This window comes from Typopeltis vanoorti, chromosome 24 (assembly GCF_054136105.1).
Source record: "Typopeltis vanoorti isolate ZY-2024b chromosome 24, IOZ_Tvanoo_1.0, whole genome shotgun sequence".
NCBI lineage: Eukaryota > Metazoa > Arthropoda > Arachnida > Uropygi > Thelyphonidae > Typopeltis > Typopeltis vanoorti.
Genome location: NC_143572.1, coordinates 55,961,389 through 55,980,613, shown reverse-complemented (window position 1 = coordinate 55,980,613; position 19,225 = coordinate 55,961,389). Strand labels below are relative to the sequence as shown.

The 19,225-nt window shown below is 36.8% G+C and overlaps 1 protein-coding gene across 1 annotated transcript in view; it reads right to left on the bottom strand.

Moving 5' to 3' along the window:
• LOC150093235 (bcl-2-related ovarian killer protein homolog B-like) overlaps positions 1-6,694 on the bottom strand; it is a 79,482-nt gene extending 72,788 nt beyond the window's left edge. The window contains exon 1 of the mRNA XM_090413942.1: positions 5,957-6,694. Within this exon, the coding sequence (XP_090270068.1) occupies positions 5,957-6,658 (702 nt within the window). The 5' untranslated portion in view covers positions 6,659-6,694. The remainder of the gene's footprint in view (positions 1-5,956) is intronic.
• Between the last annotated feature and the right edge of the window lie 12,531 nt (positions 6,695-19,225).

Here is a 19,225-nt window from a genome sequence, read left to right as displayed (position 1 = left end):
AATAACACTCGAGGACACACTTAAGTAAGCGACTGAATATACTGTAATAAAAACAACAGTAAGGTCAAATACTAGTTAACCCATTTAATTTTGGTAGTAATTAAAAGGACTATTTCCAAGTTCATTGGAGAGGGAAAACAGTGTATAGGAAAATAAATAAATAATAAAAATATATGACCTTCTGTAATTTCATCTAACAACTTAGTGCTTTGTTGGTTTCTTCGGCATATTTTCTTTAATTTTTTTTAAAAGAATATTTAAAATTTTTCTGCTTGTTTTTTTCTTGAAATATTATCATCTGTCATTTGTAATTCTTAGTATTTTTGATCCTTGTCTAAAATATTGCTTCACATTGTGATTCCCAAAATTGAAACTGTAGACATGTTAAGACAATACATTATAGCATTCATTAACCAATATAATATACAAGCATGCATTATGAAATCAGACCAAGGTTTAACATTTATTTTAAAAAATTTATAAAAATAATAAACGAAACAAAAACATATTTAAAGCGAAATACAGCATGTTATCGTTAACATTAGTCTCTCTCTCTCATTTTAATATTGATCGGCGCAGAAATCCATTTCACGCAAATATGCAAAGAATTGCAATAAAATTCGGCGTGTGGCTTCTGTGCCACACGAGGAATCGTCTGCCACGTGGAAGAGCAAACCCTTCTGATTCGCCGAATGAAATTACCGAGTCACGCCAGCAGCGAAAAAAAACTAATTTATTATTTTTCCATAAATGAAATAAACACTTAAATTGGCAAGAAAGCTTCAAAATGTTAGTACTTTGCATGACTACATTTTGTGTGGAATAACTAATGTTTCAGAATATGTAGACTTTATTTTATGTGAATCTCAAGCCACGAAAAGCTGTCAGACTATGGTATATTAGTCCCGTTGATGGACGAAGGGTTAGATAAGTTGGAAATCCTGATTTATAGGGACCACACATGGAACTTTTTCAAGTTACTTTAAGTCTCCAAGGGTGGTGGTAGTGTCTCTCTGCTTATTGGAGACTCACTATTGAGATTCGGCCTCTTCGAAGCCTGTTGACTGGAGAACGGATATGCTATCTATGCCATTCCGGACAGCAATTGAATATTTTAGATATTTGTTGGACTTTTACAAATTGAAAGGTGAAATATGCACAGGAACATACACCAGGTATTCTATTACAAGTTCACACTGCAAGCTCGTCGTGAAGAGTCGGAAAAATAGGGTATTTGCGTTTCTGGAGAGGGATTACAAAATTCCGAAGTACAATTATCAGATATTGCCCACTTTATCGAAAACAACAACGGCAACAAAATAACAATAAAAAAATAAATTAAATAACTTTTTTTTTTAGCCTAGTTGGGCTTAGTTTAGCTTCTTTCTTACTGTAAAAAGATGTTTTCTTAGAAAATTTCAAAATAAAGATTATTGCGAGTTGATGGGAATGATAGAACCTCCGTAGTTCAGTCAGTATAGACGAAACCCTTTGGTTGGAAAGACCAAATTCGATTCTCGTCCAATACGTGAGGAACCTTTATCTGGTCTCTTTCGACTAAAGGTGAGTTAGCCAGTCTCATATAATAGGGGGAGGAAGGGATTTCGTTCCCCAGGACAGGAAAACCGGCCCCCATGAACACACGCATCTACAGACATAGGACACACCGGGAGACATAGGGCAAACCACCTTATCCTCGACACGGTCGCGTTTGTGAAACCACAGCTAAAGAACCTCAATGGTTCGTGAAAAGCTTAAGACAAGACAAGATGGGAATGATCTCATGGCGATGATTCTAATCGCGATGCAGCACTTCACCCCTTTTAGTCACTTTTAGTCCCTTACTCTGTGTAGCAGTCTTATTTTCCAGTCAATCAAACATAAGTAATGAGTATAAATGGACAATCGGTATCCACAAGAATTAAGTAAAGAATTTCTTCTGGTATGCGTTCCTCTTCTTGACTTGGGCTCCATTCTCGGATAACTAGCCTATTTTTCGAGTTGCTAAAACCGCACAAACATGTAAAACTGATTATCAAATAACAGCATTCTTATGTAAAGAATGTTTGCCGATAAGTGTAAAATTTTGATGTAGATCACGTGTTATTATTGTAATAATAAAAAAAAAATCTTTTCTTTTTTTTGTTCATTGCATTCCCAATGCTGGTTTTTGTTTCATGCAAAAACTATCCGAAACTAATTTTTAAGCCTGATTTCTTTCACTAAAAATAAAAACAAACCGCTATTTCCGATATTCTTTCTGCGATCTTAGATGTTTTTATTTATCTAAGTTAAGGGATATTACATCCCATATTGTTTCTTAGCCGAATAAGAAACTCAAAGCGTTTCATGCCGAATATAGAAACTATATAAAGTTCGGCGAGTCCAAGCGTAAGCAAATACCTGGATACTGCAACACATAACCCATTTGGTAGTGCAACACTGAGGCAACTCATAGCAGGATGGAGCAAGCTCCGATCACTATTCTTGGTATTTACTCATAATGTGAAACCCAGCTCCTAGGAGCTGTATTACTGTTCTACATTATGAGAGAAGGTCACTACCCAGCCCGACCTTTATTGAGGTCTCATCATAAGGTGTCCTAATAAATGAGTAATTTATTAGGACACCTTATTGGCAATTCTTATAGTAGGGTATGTAAGTTCTGTTCGCTACAAACTTAGCATTAACTAGGTCTACCTACTCACTGATGAGACCTCAAAAGCTCGATTTAAAATAAGGGTAATTGAAATGGCAAAGCAAACTAATAACTGTGCTGCTGTAAGAAAGTTTGACACCGAGAAGATGGTAAGAGAATGGAGGAAGAAATAAGATATTTTAAAAAAATTGCCAAAGAAAAAATGTGCGATGAGAACGGGGATGGCCGCAACTGGAATATCACTTTGCAGAATGGGTATTCGAATCTTGTTACAAGAAATATGATTAGAGCATATGCACTAAAATGGTCAAGATTGAATCCGGATGAAAGCATAGAATTTCAAGCTACTTCAGGATGGTGTAATCGTTTTATGGACAGACAAAATTTGGTAATACGACAAAAAGCGAAAATTGCTCAAAAACTACCAGCAGATCTTGACCACAAACTTACCAGTTTCCATAAATTTATTATTCAGTTGAGACAAGAACATAAATTTCTATTGTCAAATATCGGAAATATGGATGAAACTCCTCTGAACTTTGATATGATAAGCAATAAAACAGAGGACTCTAAAGGTTGTAAGAGTGTGCTAGTTCGAAGTACAGGTCATGAAAAAACATGGTTTACGGTTGTGTTGTCATGTTTGGCTGATGGAACAACGTTAAAACCAATGATCATCTTCAAACGTAAAACTAAACCTAAGATAAAATTTCTTTCAGGTGTTTTTCTACATTTTCACGAAAAAGAATGGATGGATGGACGAAAATGGTGTGAAATGATGGATACAAAATGTGTGGAGCATGCGACCAGGCGATATAATGAAGAAACGCAGTTTATTAGTATGGGATATTAACTGAGAATACTAACAGTCTTCTAGAAAAAAATAACACAGAAATTGCTGTTATTCCAGGTGGTTTAACTTCTATATTGCAACCACTAGACGCCTTATTGAACAAACCATTTAAAGATCACATGCGAGAAGAGTGAAATAATTGGATGTTGGCTGGTGAAAAATCATTTACAAACAGTGGATCTGTGCGCGCTGCATCACTTGATATGTTGTACAATTTTGTGATCAAAACATGGAATAAAGTAAAAGTAGAGACTGTAATAAAATCATTTAAAAAGTGCGGTATCTCTAATCTTATGGATGGTACGGAAGATGATCTGTTGGGCGACACTGATGACGATGAAAACGAAATCAATTCACCGGATTCGAACTGGGATCCATATGACGATCATTTAAACAATGAATCTGAAGAACTATTTTCAACAGATGAAGAAAATTAACATGAAAATTGAGGTTAATAATTATTATTTGTTTTTTAAGACTTACATTATTGTAATATTTTAAATAAATTTATGTAAGAAAAACTTAATCTGATTTGTATAAACATTGCCTATTTTCTTATATAACGATGTATTGTAACTACCTAAATGTTCATCCAAGAAATTAAGCTTCCCTTTTTATACTCGCCGTATAAGATGACCCATAATTTCGAGGGGTTTTCTGTAGTATTTGAGAGTCGTCTTATACACCGACTGGAATCAAGTCTAGAAGGAACATAAGCCATGATGATCAGTGGCTTATGTGAACTGATCGCATTGTATTAATGCGCTTTGGGTGAAATTTTCTTCCTCGTAAGATGGTGTATAGTCAAGATGTGAGGTTAGGTCTACAGTGAAATACTTATTTTCAGTGTTTTGACTAGAGCGAGATGGTTGTTTTGAGCGAGATGGTTGTTTTCTTCCTGCATATTGATTTGTTATTTTTTGTTTTTTATTCTCAATTATTAGAGAATGGAGGCGAGGGAAAATTTTCAGTATACAGCGAGGAAGGGGAGAGAACAAGAGGTCATCATCAGAAGTTCAGTAAAGTTGCAGTTAACAAAAATGCAAGGTTTACATTTTTTGCTATGAGGGTGGTGAATGAGCGAAATGGGTTGTCGGAAGTGGTTGTCAGTGCTTCATCGGTGAATCAGTTTAAGGAGACGTATGATGGATGAACAATACCCATGATAGGTATATCGTGAAGTTGACTCCGTGGAGATACCCGTTTAACAACATTTAAAAAATGGTTTTCAAATGGATAAAATTTGCTTTGTGACATGTTGTATATATCAGAGATGATGTATTTGAATTTCTGCACATAACCAAGATATTAGAGAAAAGGTCTTGTATAGCAAATTAATTCCGAAGATTGATACTTTACTAGAAAAATAGCTAACGTGCAAAATTATTCAGAAGAATAATTTTAGTAAGTTGCATTTGAAAACTTATGGCGACGATTCTTAACGAAAAACCAGAAACATTATGCTGCAACAGACGAAATTGTATTTAAAAAAAAAAAAAATCTGCATTATTATCCCTTTCAATCCAACAGATTATCTTATAAGAAATTAGAATTTACACAATATTTCAAGCTATTCATTCATAAGATATCGTGTCAAGGTAAGGAAGCCTATTTAATCTCTTGCAGATGCAGTGTACAAATGCTATTGTATGTTGGTTACTCTCGCTATAAAAAGCAGAAGACATTTAAGAGTAGCATTAAAGAGAACTATCCAGTTTTATACTTTAATTCTATTAATAAATGTTTTAATTTCCAGTATACTATAGAACAAGAAATAATTTCAAGTGCACGTTTATTATTCAAAAGAAATTAAAAATATATATGTTTAAAGGATAATAAGCAGCATAGCATGCATGTATTAAACGCGAAGCTTTAAATTTGTTCACGACATTTTCTATTTAGCATACATGCCCAGCATTCGCCAAATACGAGACTGCCTACAATGTTACTAATAGCCAAACGAAGTGCCATAGAAAGCAGACGACCTAAAGCGCACGCCCAACTCATTACGATTTGCATTATTTGATCAACAGCCTCGAAGAATCAGATATTACTGCCGCAGGTGCTGATGTTAGGAAAGACAAACATATTTAGGAGTGGACAAGAAAAGAGAAGAGAAATGTTTATGACGTTAAGGCGTCTAAAAATCAATAAGTTTATTCATTTTCGATTTAGGCGCCTTGAAGATGTCATTCTGAAATTTTACACGCCGTTCTGTAAGTTGAATATCTTCGATTTTATTTCAAGGAAGAAAAAAAGGAATAAGACTCAAAAATGCTATAGTTTAATATAATAGGCGACTTTTAAAAACAAGTCTGAAACGGGGTCGTTATGAAGAGCTCGATTTCCGAAAAAGGATTCGGCTTTGGTTAGCCAACAGGTTGCATGAGTGAAAAAATCTTACCACTTCTCGGTCAGTAATTTAATGCAAATTAATTACTTACCCATCCGCCTTGTTGTACGATCCACCCACACAGCTCTCTTTCCATAAATGCTCCCATGCTCTGGACCAAGCCCAGCACGAACTCCGGATGACCCAACTTCACACAATCCACCGCCAGCGCACCTGCAACAGCATACAAAGCAACAATCCTTCCCCATGTTATGTCCGTACGGAAAAGTTCATTGGCCAGAGCGTGGAAAAGATTCTGAACTACAGTTTCGGAAGCCAGGGCGTGCAATCCGACATTTTCCGTGACACTGTGAAACAACTGAGGATGCAACCGTTCCAGTTCCGCTCCCAGCTGTCGAAGTTCAGCAGCCACTTCCACCACAAACGATCCTCTTGCCAAATTGCTGATGCTCTTCAACCTTTGAAAGCCGAGTTTCTTGTGCACGGCAGCACACGATCGGAGCTTGGAGCGAAGGTATCTACCACACAAACTCTTCGCTTGGTCCACGATCATCTGGTGAGAGTACGCTGTGCGCCAGCCGATCGTTGACGACAGCCTATGGGTCATAACGTGACCTACCTGGCCGAACTTCCGCCGGCGAAGATTTGCTTGCGTGTCTCGAGCACTCTCGGCAGCGGCCGCATATCCGGAGAGCGAAGGTTTTTGACATATCAGAGGCTGACTGCACTTCTTCGGTCGGCACGGAGACTGGGTGCTGTTGGCGGGGCGAGAGAGCGGCCCGTTGGTCGACATCAGGTCAGAGGTCGGGTGCCGCCGTCAAGTTCCGTACGATCGACCGCATAGGTCGACGACGTTTGGGGAGAATGCAACCAGGTGAATCGGCATTTGGCTGTACGCATACCGCGCGCAATCTTATCACCAACAGGTGGCTGTGGATCTGAGGTAGGCTTGGAAGAGTCCGTTTCTTTTTTGAGGGGTGACGGGCGGCTATCACGATGTGCCGATGATGGATTAAGAATGCAGACGCCGAATATTTGAACGCGCAAAGATTATAGAGACGAACGGCGGAAAGGTCAATAGGCAGCATTGCACGAAGAGGACAGAATTACGAAGGGTTGAAAACACTGTAAGGCGTGACCAACAGTGATTGATATTCGTCTGCCTTCTATTTATGCAGTTAGCGTGATGAGCGACATCATGATCGCGTTCGCGATTACTGAAGAAGCGGGTATGGTTATGCTGCGGGCGCGACTAGCTTGCCGGAGAAGTGTTTAGTCGCGCTTTGGACAATATCGTTTCGATAACACCGTTGGTTTGCTGGCTAACATTACGCGGTTAGTAATGTGATAAATCTTGTATAGTTTAGCTTCTTTGCACTGAGAAAAAAAAAAAAAAACAAGCACAAAGAAGGGAGGAAAATCAAAATGTGCTTGTTACTAGTAGAAAATATGTTATTACTGTAAAGGGCTGTCACAGAGCTATTATGCGATAAAATCTTCGAACGTGCTGATCTCGTTAACATTAGAATCAACTTTAATTTGCATACAGGGAAACCTTTGTCCATCAGAAAATAAAAAAAAGAAAAATCCGCCAACAGCGAGACGAGTTTGAAAAATGCTGATATTCGGGGGCTCAGTTTTAATTGACGGTACGAAGTTTTTGCGGTAAGATAACTTCTTACACTTCACCCTAGACGCCTCTTAGCTACTCTGAATGTAACCACTAACCCGTGACGAAAGTCATTAATTCTCCATATCGTATGCTAGAGAAGAATATAAACTATCATAAGCATGGAGAGACAGAAATGATAGCCACTCTCGCAGAGAATTTTTTTTTTTTTTTTTCTAGCATTTTAACCGCCAAAAGATTTTTATTGTTCCAACAGAACAAGAAGGGTCTTGCGTTTGTTTTCGGTCCATAACTGTATGCATATCTAAAAAAATATTGTAATATGTAAAATTAGCTTTTTAAAGACAATCTTCAACCTATCGAAGATTTCAACGCATTTAATTGTCCACTTAAGCTAATTGTTTATGTTTATCTGTCTCCTTTTCCCTTCTGTTTATCTGTTTCTGTCTCTCACAAAAAAAATTTAAAATTTCCACTCTTATTAACATTTTAGTAAATGGGTAAGTACCTATAAAGAGTTTTGTCCGTCCGTACGCAGTTATTGGATTTCTGGCTGGACAGATTTTATTCATATTTGATATTTACAATCCTTACAAAAAATTGTCCACCATTCCAGTTTTTATTTCAACTGGACCATTTGTAGAGATAAAAAGGGTGTCCGGCTGCATTTAACTTTTCGCAATTTGGGATATATACCCAAGATCTTAGATGTCCTTGAGATTGAATTTGGCTTAAATCGGCACATTATCAAATATTTGATAAATAATTTGAACTTATATTAATAATTCATTAATACTCATAGGTCCGCGCGGTTAGCCTGGTGGCTTTGCAACCATATGCCTGGGGAAAGAGTGTCCTAGGTTCGATTCCCGTCGCCGACGTGAGGAGCTTAAGGATCTTCCTCAGCCATAGCCAAGTTAGCCGGTCTTGGGTAGCAGGATTTTTCTCCCCAATTTATCTGGGGTTTTTCATCCCGCAATCTACAGCTATAAATACTTAATCCCCATGAGGGGGCTCAACACGCCCCAGTAGGGACTGGGGAGAAAAGGGAGGAAATTCCATATGAATAAATAAATAAATACTCATCGGATTTTTGCAAAAATATCAATCACTCGAAACGGTTTTTGGAAGCAACAGAAATATGAGCAATCTAAAATTCCACTCACATTAATATAATACTGTATTGTACATAAGCAGTTACAACATATGTTTATAACCCTGATTTCAACATGTAGTATTAATCTTCATCTGGTTCAGAGATATCAAAACCATTCCTAATAATAAATGCAGTTAATCACTATGTTTTGAAGACAAATATGGCTTCCCTTAACAAATACTTCTTACGATTATCAGTTCAAAAAGCAAAACGTTCAGTAATTTCACTCACCTGGTGAGCTATTTGCACTAATCTTGAAGAGAAAAAAAAAAAAAAAACATGGGTCACTCCTCGCAATCGATCGGTAACAACCGACATAAATCCCTTGCGATTTAATCCTGTGCAGACAGCTGATTCTGTAATTGTCCAGTGAGCTTAGTAATACAGCAGAGAATTCTTCCGAGATCACACTACACCTCGATACTCAACTCTATTTTAACCGAAGGAGAAAATATTTTGAATTGTGATTTCTGCTTCTGCGCAAACAAAAGCAGAAGACACTTTTTTGTGTGTGCAAAATTTAATCTGTTTATTTTACTGACAGCTCTGATGTCATAGCGCGTGAAATGATTTATTAAAATGAATGCGCGTGCTTGTGTATGTATTATATTTCTGCTGCGTTTGCAGTTAACTCTTTACTATATTCAAAACATGCAAATATTGACTTTATTAAATAAATCTGACATTAAGAACATTTTATTTACAAAATACCGTTAATAAAAGTTACCGCTAATAGGAAAACACACAGTGGGTTTGTACTATAAGGCATAATATATGTCTGCACATAGGAAAATTAATTTTAACCAATGAATGAATTTTAGTTAAAATTAACTAAAGGCAAATATGCTGATATATTCTTGAAAATAGTAACAGTGCAAATAACTAGGCTTAATAATGAGTAGAAGAAATAATGGAATTTTATCTATTAATAATGAAGATTTATTACAGAAAAATTCCTTTTACTTAGTGAAATGTAATTGAAATGCATTCATTAAAATGCGCTAACTAAAATTTCAAGAGAATTTATAGTAATTACAGCATTAGAATTTGTATATAATTATTTCTTCAGTTATTCCAATGATGATAATTTATACTGAAGTCACTAACTTCGAGCTACGCTTGAAATTATTATTATTATTATTATTATTATTATTTCAGTACACAGATGACACCGCACTACTAGCAATCCACACAGACATCAACACGACTCTCTGCAAAGCACAACAAGACCTAAATGAAATCACAACATACTTCCACCAAAACGCAATTCTAATCCCAGATGAGTCTTTGACTCCATGAGGTCTTGGGTAGTAGTAATAATAAGAATCATGCGCCCCGCACCACTATCGATACACTGTCACACATACCGCTGCATTAACAACAAAAATACCTGCCAATGTCCCGAAATCAAACCTGTAACACATGCAAAATACCTTGGTCTCTATCTAGATTGCCACCTTAAACGGACAAAACATATAGAATACCTACATACCAAACTCCGGATCATCGCAGCAAAACTCTTCCAAGTAAAAGACATTATTCCATCTCCAACATAAAAAAAATTCCTATATCACGGTATCTGCGAATCCCTACTCAGATACGTCTTCTGAGTAGGGATTCGTGTCAACAGTGATCTGGACACCTTACACGCAACAACCAATATCCGACAACTACATGGCGATACAGAATTCTGAGCATTAAAAACCTGACACACTACATGACATTAACAAGGAATTACTTCAACATCACCTATCGAAACAACAGAGACACATATCGTATAACACGACCTACAACAACTCTCTACATCCCCACACCCTTCAACAACTCATACGGTTCTTCTGTGAGATGACATCAGATACCAACGCAACTCAACAACCTACCAAGAAATTTAAAACACATAATAACTACAGAACATTAAAAAACGAACTCTGGAAAATATACCAACAAAGTTAATACACCATTAACACTAATATACACCTCACAAATCACAAAAATCCAATACCTACAGCTCATGCACAAACAGTAACAACAACAACATAAATAGTGAAGGCCAAATCCCACTCTCTTCATAAAAGCTAACCCAAGCTTCGAAGTAGGTGGGATTAACTTGCCTCACCCATCTACACTTAATCCTTATAATCAAATGCAGAAATGTAACAAAACAGTCAGTAAATTACATAACAATAAAGAAGATACTGATTATTATGTGATAATATCATTAATATAATATTACTATGTAACATGGAAAAAATAATGTAATAAATTATTCTTATTATTAAAAAAATATGTAAATAATGACTTTGTCAGGACATTGTCAGGAGAATCAAATGGTGGAAGAGTTCTCTGGTCAGGAAATGAAAGTAAGCATGAAGCAGGCGTAGGTTTCCTGCTAAGTAACAAGGCCTGTCAGGCAATGATAGGATACAAACCAGTTAGTGAAAGAATAATGGTTGCAAGATTCAGTGCCCAACCATTTAATATCACAACCATCCAAAAATGTGGGCCCACTGCAGAGAGTGCAGATGAAAACAGCGAGAAATTTTACAGCGATCTACAACTAGTAATTGATTTTTCTCATCCATTAGATGACGGGTCGAGTCCCCTATGAACAAATCTTTGCCATCTGGTTCTATCTCTGGCCATTTTTGTCATCTCTCTGAAACTCGATAATTGTGACATTTCCTTCAAAGACTAGCCAAGTTCTTTTTGGTCTACCTCTTGATCGTCTTCCTCTAATGATTCCATTCCAGACTGTATTCGGCAATCCAAATCATCTCAAGTGGTAATCTCCGAGAAGACATTCTCTGGAGGTGTCCAAACCATCTTAAGTGTTGTTTACGTATTATTACACCTACAGCATACATTGCTGTAGGTGTAATAATGGTTTTACAAAGTTTTTCCATGTCATTTATGTACAAATTAAACAATAATGGGCCAAGCATAGAGCCTTGCAGCACACCACTTTTTATCTGTCCATGAGCCACTCTTGTATTGGCATGATCAATTTAATATCCATCCCCATTAGTTCTAATTTGCGTAACAGAATTCCGTGGGATATCTTGTCAAAAGCCTTAGCAAAATTCAACATTATCAGTGTGTAGCCATTCCCCTTATCCAATTCAGCTGTTACTCTATTATAAAAAAAGTCAATAATACTAAGGCAAGACCGACCTTTAACAAAACCATGTTGCTCCGCATAGAGTATCATATTCGTATCCAACCATTCCCGAATTCTGTTCTTAACCAACTTTTCCAATACTTTTGCCACCATTCGCGAGATGGTGATTGGCCTGTATTTTTCTACCGTAGTCTTAGAACCTCCTTTATGCAAAGGAACTATTTAACCCTCCATCCACTCGTTGCACATCAGGTTGTACAGTAATGATAATCAATGATTAAAAATGAAAAATAACACAGCATTTATTCTATTTTTTCACACAAAATAACAGAAAACACTAATGTTCAATGCTTGTCATGACTAGAAGAATCTTTATATGGACTTTTTTTCTGTAGAAAGTGAGTTATCCGCTCTCAAAGAGACTAAAGGGTTTTTCATCCCGCATACATACAGATCTTCCAGAGAACACGTGCAATTAACAAGAAATACTATTTAGACAGAAATATTATTACTGGGTGGTAGATGGCATGTGTGTGCATGGTGGATTATGTGCATTAGTAGGCAATAGACATAGTAGTGTAGTTGATGAATTAAATACCGTAGATGGTGAGGTGTATGACGATTGGAGTCTTTGGATGAGTCCTCTAACTCCATGGAGGTGTCACGTAATAACAGTGAAAATAAAAAAGCGTTGTAATGCTTATGGGAAATTTTTTTAATGTTTATTATTGATGAAAATTGTATTAACAGAAAAAAATAATTGTCGTAACAGTATCGAAAAAAAACCATCGCTGAGATGTTTGACATTGTTTTTGGCTAAAATTCAATCACGATTTGTTTTGTATCTCTTTTTAAAAGCTTTCAGATGTTCATCAAATTATTTCATTTTTTTTTTTAACTTTTAAATTTATCAGTCGTTTTCGCAAATATCTTTCTGGATTGAATAGACAGCTTGCAAAATATATCTCGTATTGAAAGCAAAAAGTGTTATTTTAAAAAATTATTTTTTTTTCAAGATAAGAATTTAAAAAAAAAATGCATGCTTATATTTAATTCTGAATCTTTGGATTTAATTATATATATTTGAAATTTAAACATTTTCATGTTTCTTTGCTTCATATGAAAATGGATTTAAAAAAATGTAGATTAATCAGGCGCGCGCGCACACACACAAAAAAAAAAGTAAATAAAATAAAAATAATACCATAAAAGCTGTCAGTAGTTTGTTGTCCCGGATTTTAATCTTGTGAATTATACTGTTTTAATAATATTAAAACCTAAGAATGATCCCACTGGATGTGAAAGTACACAATTATATTAACTGTTCATATAGTAAAATTATTCGCCTTGTTAAAAGTTTTCAGGCTGATTTCGACCTTGACCTGCGAGTGACCTAATCTACACTTACCTTCCGCACTCGCATTTCACCCAACTCAGATAGAGGATCTCGAAACAATATGAAGAAGGCATTTTCCCCCTCGAACAGAAGTGTTTAAGTTGATTACAATGTTGACAAAACTTTGAAACATATCGTTAAATAAATAAATAAAACTATGGTTATTTATTATTTTTGATATGCGGAACATGCAGACCACACATATTAATAAAAGATTGTGAACATGGGTTGAGTTGGTCGTTGCCTTGCCTCAATGAATGGTTGAGATGTTGTATTGTCTTTTAATGGTATATTTTTGGCCCGTTTTCTTGTTTTGTGATATGAAAGCCCTTGCTACATCTATGAGACCAACCAACTTATCTTCAATTGATAAAATCTTTATAGAACTTCTTTGGATCCTAGCTCTTTCCAATCAGTTCATCATCATACTCGATGGAGCTACGGAAGCTACTGATTGGTTGGAATTACGACTGAAACTAAAATTACGAAGCCAATAGTTTATATCTGTTAATTGTCTGCATGGTTGGACAAGTGGGTGTTGTACTCGTTTTCCATCCAATAAGCTGTTGGTTCGAATTCTAATGAGTACAAATGGTTGTGAATATCTTTAGATGGGAGATGAATTTTCATCGTTCAATGTCAGATCATCACCTACTTACTTGAGGCTTGAAGTGGCTTAAAAAAGTTCCGTGTTTGGTCTTTACACTTTCCCAATTATCTAACTCTTACTCTATCCACTGTGCTATTAGTGTGCTGGAGACTAATAGCATTTAGTGGACAGGATTCGCATAAAGAAAAATGATTAGGTTTGTTCTGGAGGAGTGAAAAAAAGATTTTTAGGAGTCAAAATCCTCCAGTGAGATTAGCTAATTTGAATTGCCTTCATGTGAAAATCCAAAAGCCTTTCTTTGGTTTTCTTTCCACTCTTCCAGAACAAACGTAAGCTTTATGGTAGGGTTTGTTTTTGTTTGGGTAAAAATTCTACCCAAACAAACAAAGAAGTATATCAAAAGAATGCACTCAGTAACTTCTATACTGAATGTTTGTAGAAAAGTAAAATATCTGTATTAAATACATAATTTATAAAAAATATTGAAAGAAAAACATAAAAGAGAAAAAAAATGCAGAAGAATCATTATTATTATTATAACGGTGTCTCCATGGAGTCAAAAGACATCGCGGGAGACCCTACACTGACACACTAACCATTATTCACACAATATCTGTCATACTTCTCCTTAAATTCATTCACAGACGAAGCATTCCACGTGCATTCCACACATTCCCAACTCTCCAAGCAAAAAAATCTAGTCTGAACACCTTGTTAACCACACTCTTCCACCATCTCCAGTGATGATCCCTCATTCTCTCTCCCTTCCTCCACTGGTTTTTTAAAAAAAGTCACAGTATCAATCCTATAAAACTCCTTTAATAATTTATATAGAGAGGAGATATGGTACTAACATATCTCCTCTCCTACGTCTATCAGCTAGTTTTTGGAGTCCACAGACCTTCAACTATCTTCGTAGGAAATATCTCACAGACCTTCAATATCTTTGTAACTCACCTTTGAATCCTCTCCACCATTTCCTCATCACCAAGAAATTCAGGTGACCAGATCTGGGCACCTGAATTTCTTGGTGATGAGTGTCCCACTTTATATGGCATTAATAAGACCAAATTCGGTCTTATTAATGCCTTATAAAGTGGGACAGTCACTTCCTTATCCCTGCTTGTCAGTGTGTTCTTCAACAACCATGTAATCTGAAGTGATGTTTTGGAAACCTTTATAATATGCCCTCTAAACTTAAGTTCTCAATAACTCCCAAGTCCCTTGCTTCGTCAACTTCTTGCATTTCAGTTCCATGAATATAGTAAACAGCATGTGATCTCATCCTCCCGAAGTGCATCACCTTACACTTAGCCACGTTAAACTGACAGCCATTTACCTTAGCCCATATCGTCAGCCTATTTAAGTCATCCTGCAAGATATCATCATCATCTAAATTGATTATCGCTCTTCCTAATTTTGCATCATCAGTAAAAAAGTGGATATTTCCTTACAAATTATTTCCAATATCATTAATTTACAAATTAAACAATAGAGGACCAAGCATTGAGCCCTGAGGTACACCACTAGTCACCTACCTTCTCCTGGATGGACTCAGCCCCTCCATAAACTACTCTTTGAATATCTATCCATCAGCCACCCACTAATCCAAATCATCAGCTTCTAATCCATACCCATTTGTTCCAATTTATGCACAGAGTTCCGTGTGGATTCCTGTCAAATGCCTTTACAAATGAATAATTATTAATTTGCCTACCGTGGATTTCTAACTTGAAGTTAGAAATCCACGATAGGTCTTCCCAATCAAAAAGGCATCGTCGTTACGGATTCACTTTATTGACCTGCGCTTTGATCCTTATTGGTAAGTAATTGTGCTGATTAATAGTGAAAATGGCACTGTTCTTTCGAGGGTTAATTAGAAAACATTTATAAGACAGTTCACAGCGTGCATATTTAGGAACGCTGCGCTGTGTCGTTTCTAAATGGTGACCATGCTATTATGCATATTTCCACAAGAGGTTCTGAGCAGTAAATTCTGTTTTTATGAGCGAAGTATGTATATTCTGGCGCCTCTAGCCATTAAGGTCAAAGTACACTAGGGAAATCGTAATGCTGCGGCATGGGAAGTGTGGTGCCTAAATCTGAACTTGCAGATTGCTGTAATTTACGACGCCCACAACGAACACCCACTTCGCACATCGAACTGATAAGCAGCCGAATGAGTCTTTTTTTAAGTAGATTGTATCAAAGCTTGATAGGTAATTTCATTCGTTGTCTAGCACATTATTTTTAAAATGACCTGCTTATCGGGAAAGCTATTTCTTTGTAATGTGGAAGAGGGAAGATGATTGCCTTTCCTTGTTGTGAAATGGAGTCGCGTTCGGATTTTGTTGGGTCTCTTGGAGCGTTTGGCTTGCCTAAGTACTTTGCCAATTGTAGGATTCCGTTGTATCGTAATTGCACCAATGTCTACAAAACAAGTCTCCATATTTCAATATTCTGTTTGTTCGAAGTCCTTCTAGGCCCCCTCCCCCATCTAGTAGCATTTCATTGGTGTGCTCCCAAATTCTTCCATCTGACAATGAAAATGACCATGGTATTTTCGTAAATGTTACTAGATCTAAGTGAACCAGGATTTTTTTTTTTATTTAAAAAAGGAAAAAAAAACTAGTTTTTGGTATCAGTCAACGGTTTTTTTTCTGGGTCTGCGTATACAATCGTTAATTTGTAGTCTGTACAGCGAAAGAAAAAAAAATGCTATGAATATTAATCAAAGAGGACATTACATAGGTGTGTATATAAAAATTACCAAAAAGGTTACATTGAAGAAGTCGACACAGTATACTCGAAAATATGATTCCCTCTAACATAGTCCTGATAACAGTGGACCGCATTCGATATAAGGGTATCCGTTGCAAATCCCATCTCTTTTTACCAAAACAGACATTAGCCCTCCAAGTGACCTAGGTGGTGACTGTTGGCTTGCTAAGCGACGCACAAGGGCATCCCATATATGTTTGATCGGATTTAAGTCTGGTAATGGTACTAGCAACAGCAGTCGGATATCTTCAGTTTCATAATACTTTTCTACCATTTGAGCACTATAAGTAGTGGCATTATCAGGCATGAAAATAAAATGTAGGCCAACCGTACCCTGCAAAGTCACACATAGGTTTCGAGAAACTGTTCTCTGTACCGCTGCGCATTTTCGGTACCTCTGTCAAGAACATGAAGAAAGGTGCAACCGTTGATCATTATTCTGCCCTGTATGAGAACACTGCTTCCACCGTAAGTGTCCCTTTCTCTGAAGTTGGAGGGATGGTACCACAATCTAGTATAATCTGTTTGTAGGCTAAAATTGGACTCATCAAAGAACAATATTGTACCTCATTTGTCAGGACTCCAAATCATCGTTCATGGTACCAGTTTCGATGGTCTCTGCGGTGGTTTGTGCTTAATAATAGGATGCAGACCACTGGCTTCCTTGAGTACAGTCTATTTGAAATGAACTTTCTTAACAATGAAATGAACCTTCTTAAGCTAATTGGAAATGTTTTCATATGTGGCTGCAGTAAACTCACGTGACACTTGGCGACAGGACTTTCTAGGGCTCTCTCTCTCTTACTATTAGAGCCAGATAACGGTCTGTTCTGGTTGACGCGCAACTGTAGCGATCTTGGCCAGCTCTTCTTGTAATGGTTCCTATCTCTTGAAACTGCGTCCATAGTTCTGAGACCACACTTCGTAACACATCAAACCAACATGCCACCTTTGCCTGCCCTGCTTCAAGTCGTCCAGCATGCTGCTATCTTAAAGAATTACCCACCTAACGATGATGGCGGGCCATCATCTGGAGACGTAGCTAACTCATTGAGCAACTTAAAAAAAAACTGGAATGAAGCGGTATGGTCGCCACCCGGTTTTTATAAGAACACGCTATTTACAGACAAAAATACTATTGGTGGGTGGCAGATGACATTCTATATAGATGGAAGTATTTAGCATTGTGTGAAGATGAAGGATTAAGAAGTGTAAATGGTTGCTTTGGGTAGAGTAGCGTTGCTTTCCGATGAGTTATTGGAGATGTCATGTAGTAATTGGTGAAATACAGAATTTAAGAAAGAAATAATAAATTGTTGGATATCCCGTTTTTTTTTTTTTTTTTTTTGGCACGGGGGGGGGTTCTTAGTGAATTACTACATGTCCAGCTGATGATAAGTCATTTAGACTTACCAACTGGAGATGTTTTTTAATTCTTTGAGATGGCAGACTGCTGGACAAGGATAGCTGAGCTGGATAAAGACAATGGGTTTATAGTGACATGCTGTACTTTTTCAAGAGTTTTGACAGGATACCGTATGGAATCCTAATCAATAAATTGCAACACACGGAGAATGGATATAAAGTTGGGAAGTGGATAAGGCTGGCCTCGTTGGCTGAGTGGTTAGCATATCCACTCCCCAATCAAGTCTGTGAATCCAGCCAGGGACATGGATGTTTGTGATTGTCCTAACTCTGTGGAAAGGGCATCTGCGACCCTACCACTTCTAGCAGGCTTCACTCCCAAAATTACCCAATGAAGTACCGCAGTGACTACATGCATCAAAATGGCGTCACATCTGAATAACTAAGTTGATAAGATGGTGAGTGATGGAGATATAGATATTCAGGAGTTGAGTCCAGTAGGCTTGTGAGTAGTGGTGTGCTGCAGGGTTCTGTTCTTATGCCACTATTTAATTTGGACATTGATATAGGAAATGATCCGAGAGGAACTATTCCGTTGTTTGCCAATGATGCAAAATGGGTAGAGCAGTAGCAATAAAGATATTAAACTGGTAGCATGATCAAAGGAGAACAGATATTCATGTGGTAAATTGTAAAACTGTGCATTTTGAGATGGAAAAATTAAATTAGTGGCTGTGTACATTGATGGAACTGTACTCCAGTATCATAATAATAATATGCAGGCGATACTTGCAAGAAATGAAGATGATCCTGGCAGTCGAGAAAACTACAAGACACGTTAATTTTAAGGTAAAAATATCAATAAAGAAAACAGAAAAACTGACAATTTGCAAAGCACCAGGAAAAGTATGGATAAAAGACCAAGAGGAATAAGAACAAGATGGATAGATACCATTAATGAAGACAGCAACATCATATTTTAGTGTCCAAACTTGAAAAGTAAGGTCCTGGAACAGACAGGATTGGAGGCAAGAAATCCAGGAGGCCAAGGCTTGATTTGGTATGTAGAGCCATATGAATAAGATGTGAACTGGAACAAAATACAAAACCATCTGAACAAGTAATGAAATTTAAATACCAAGGAATAACAGAAAATATAATCCTTAAAAGCTAAATAAATTATTTGGGTGTTTAAATTCAACTAAATGGAAAAATAAATCAGCTAACACCTTTTATTCTCCTATAGGGAGGAGGCAAGGCTGTTTTAGCCCTAACTTTTGGAGAGTGAGGGGGGAAGTTCAACC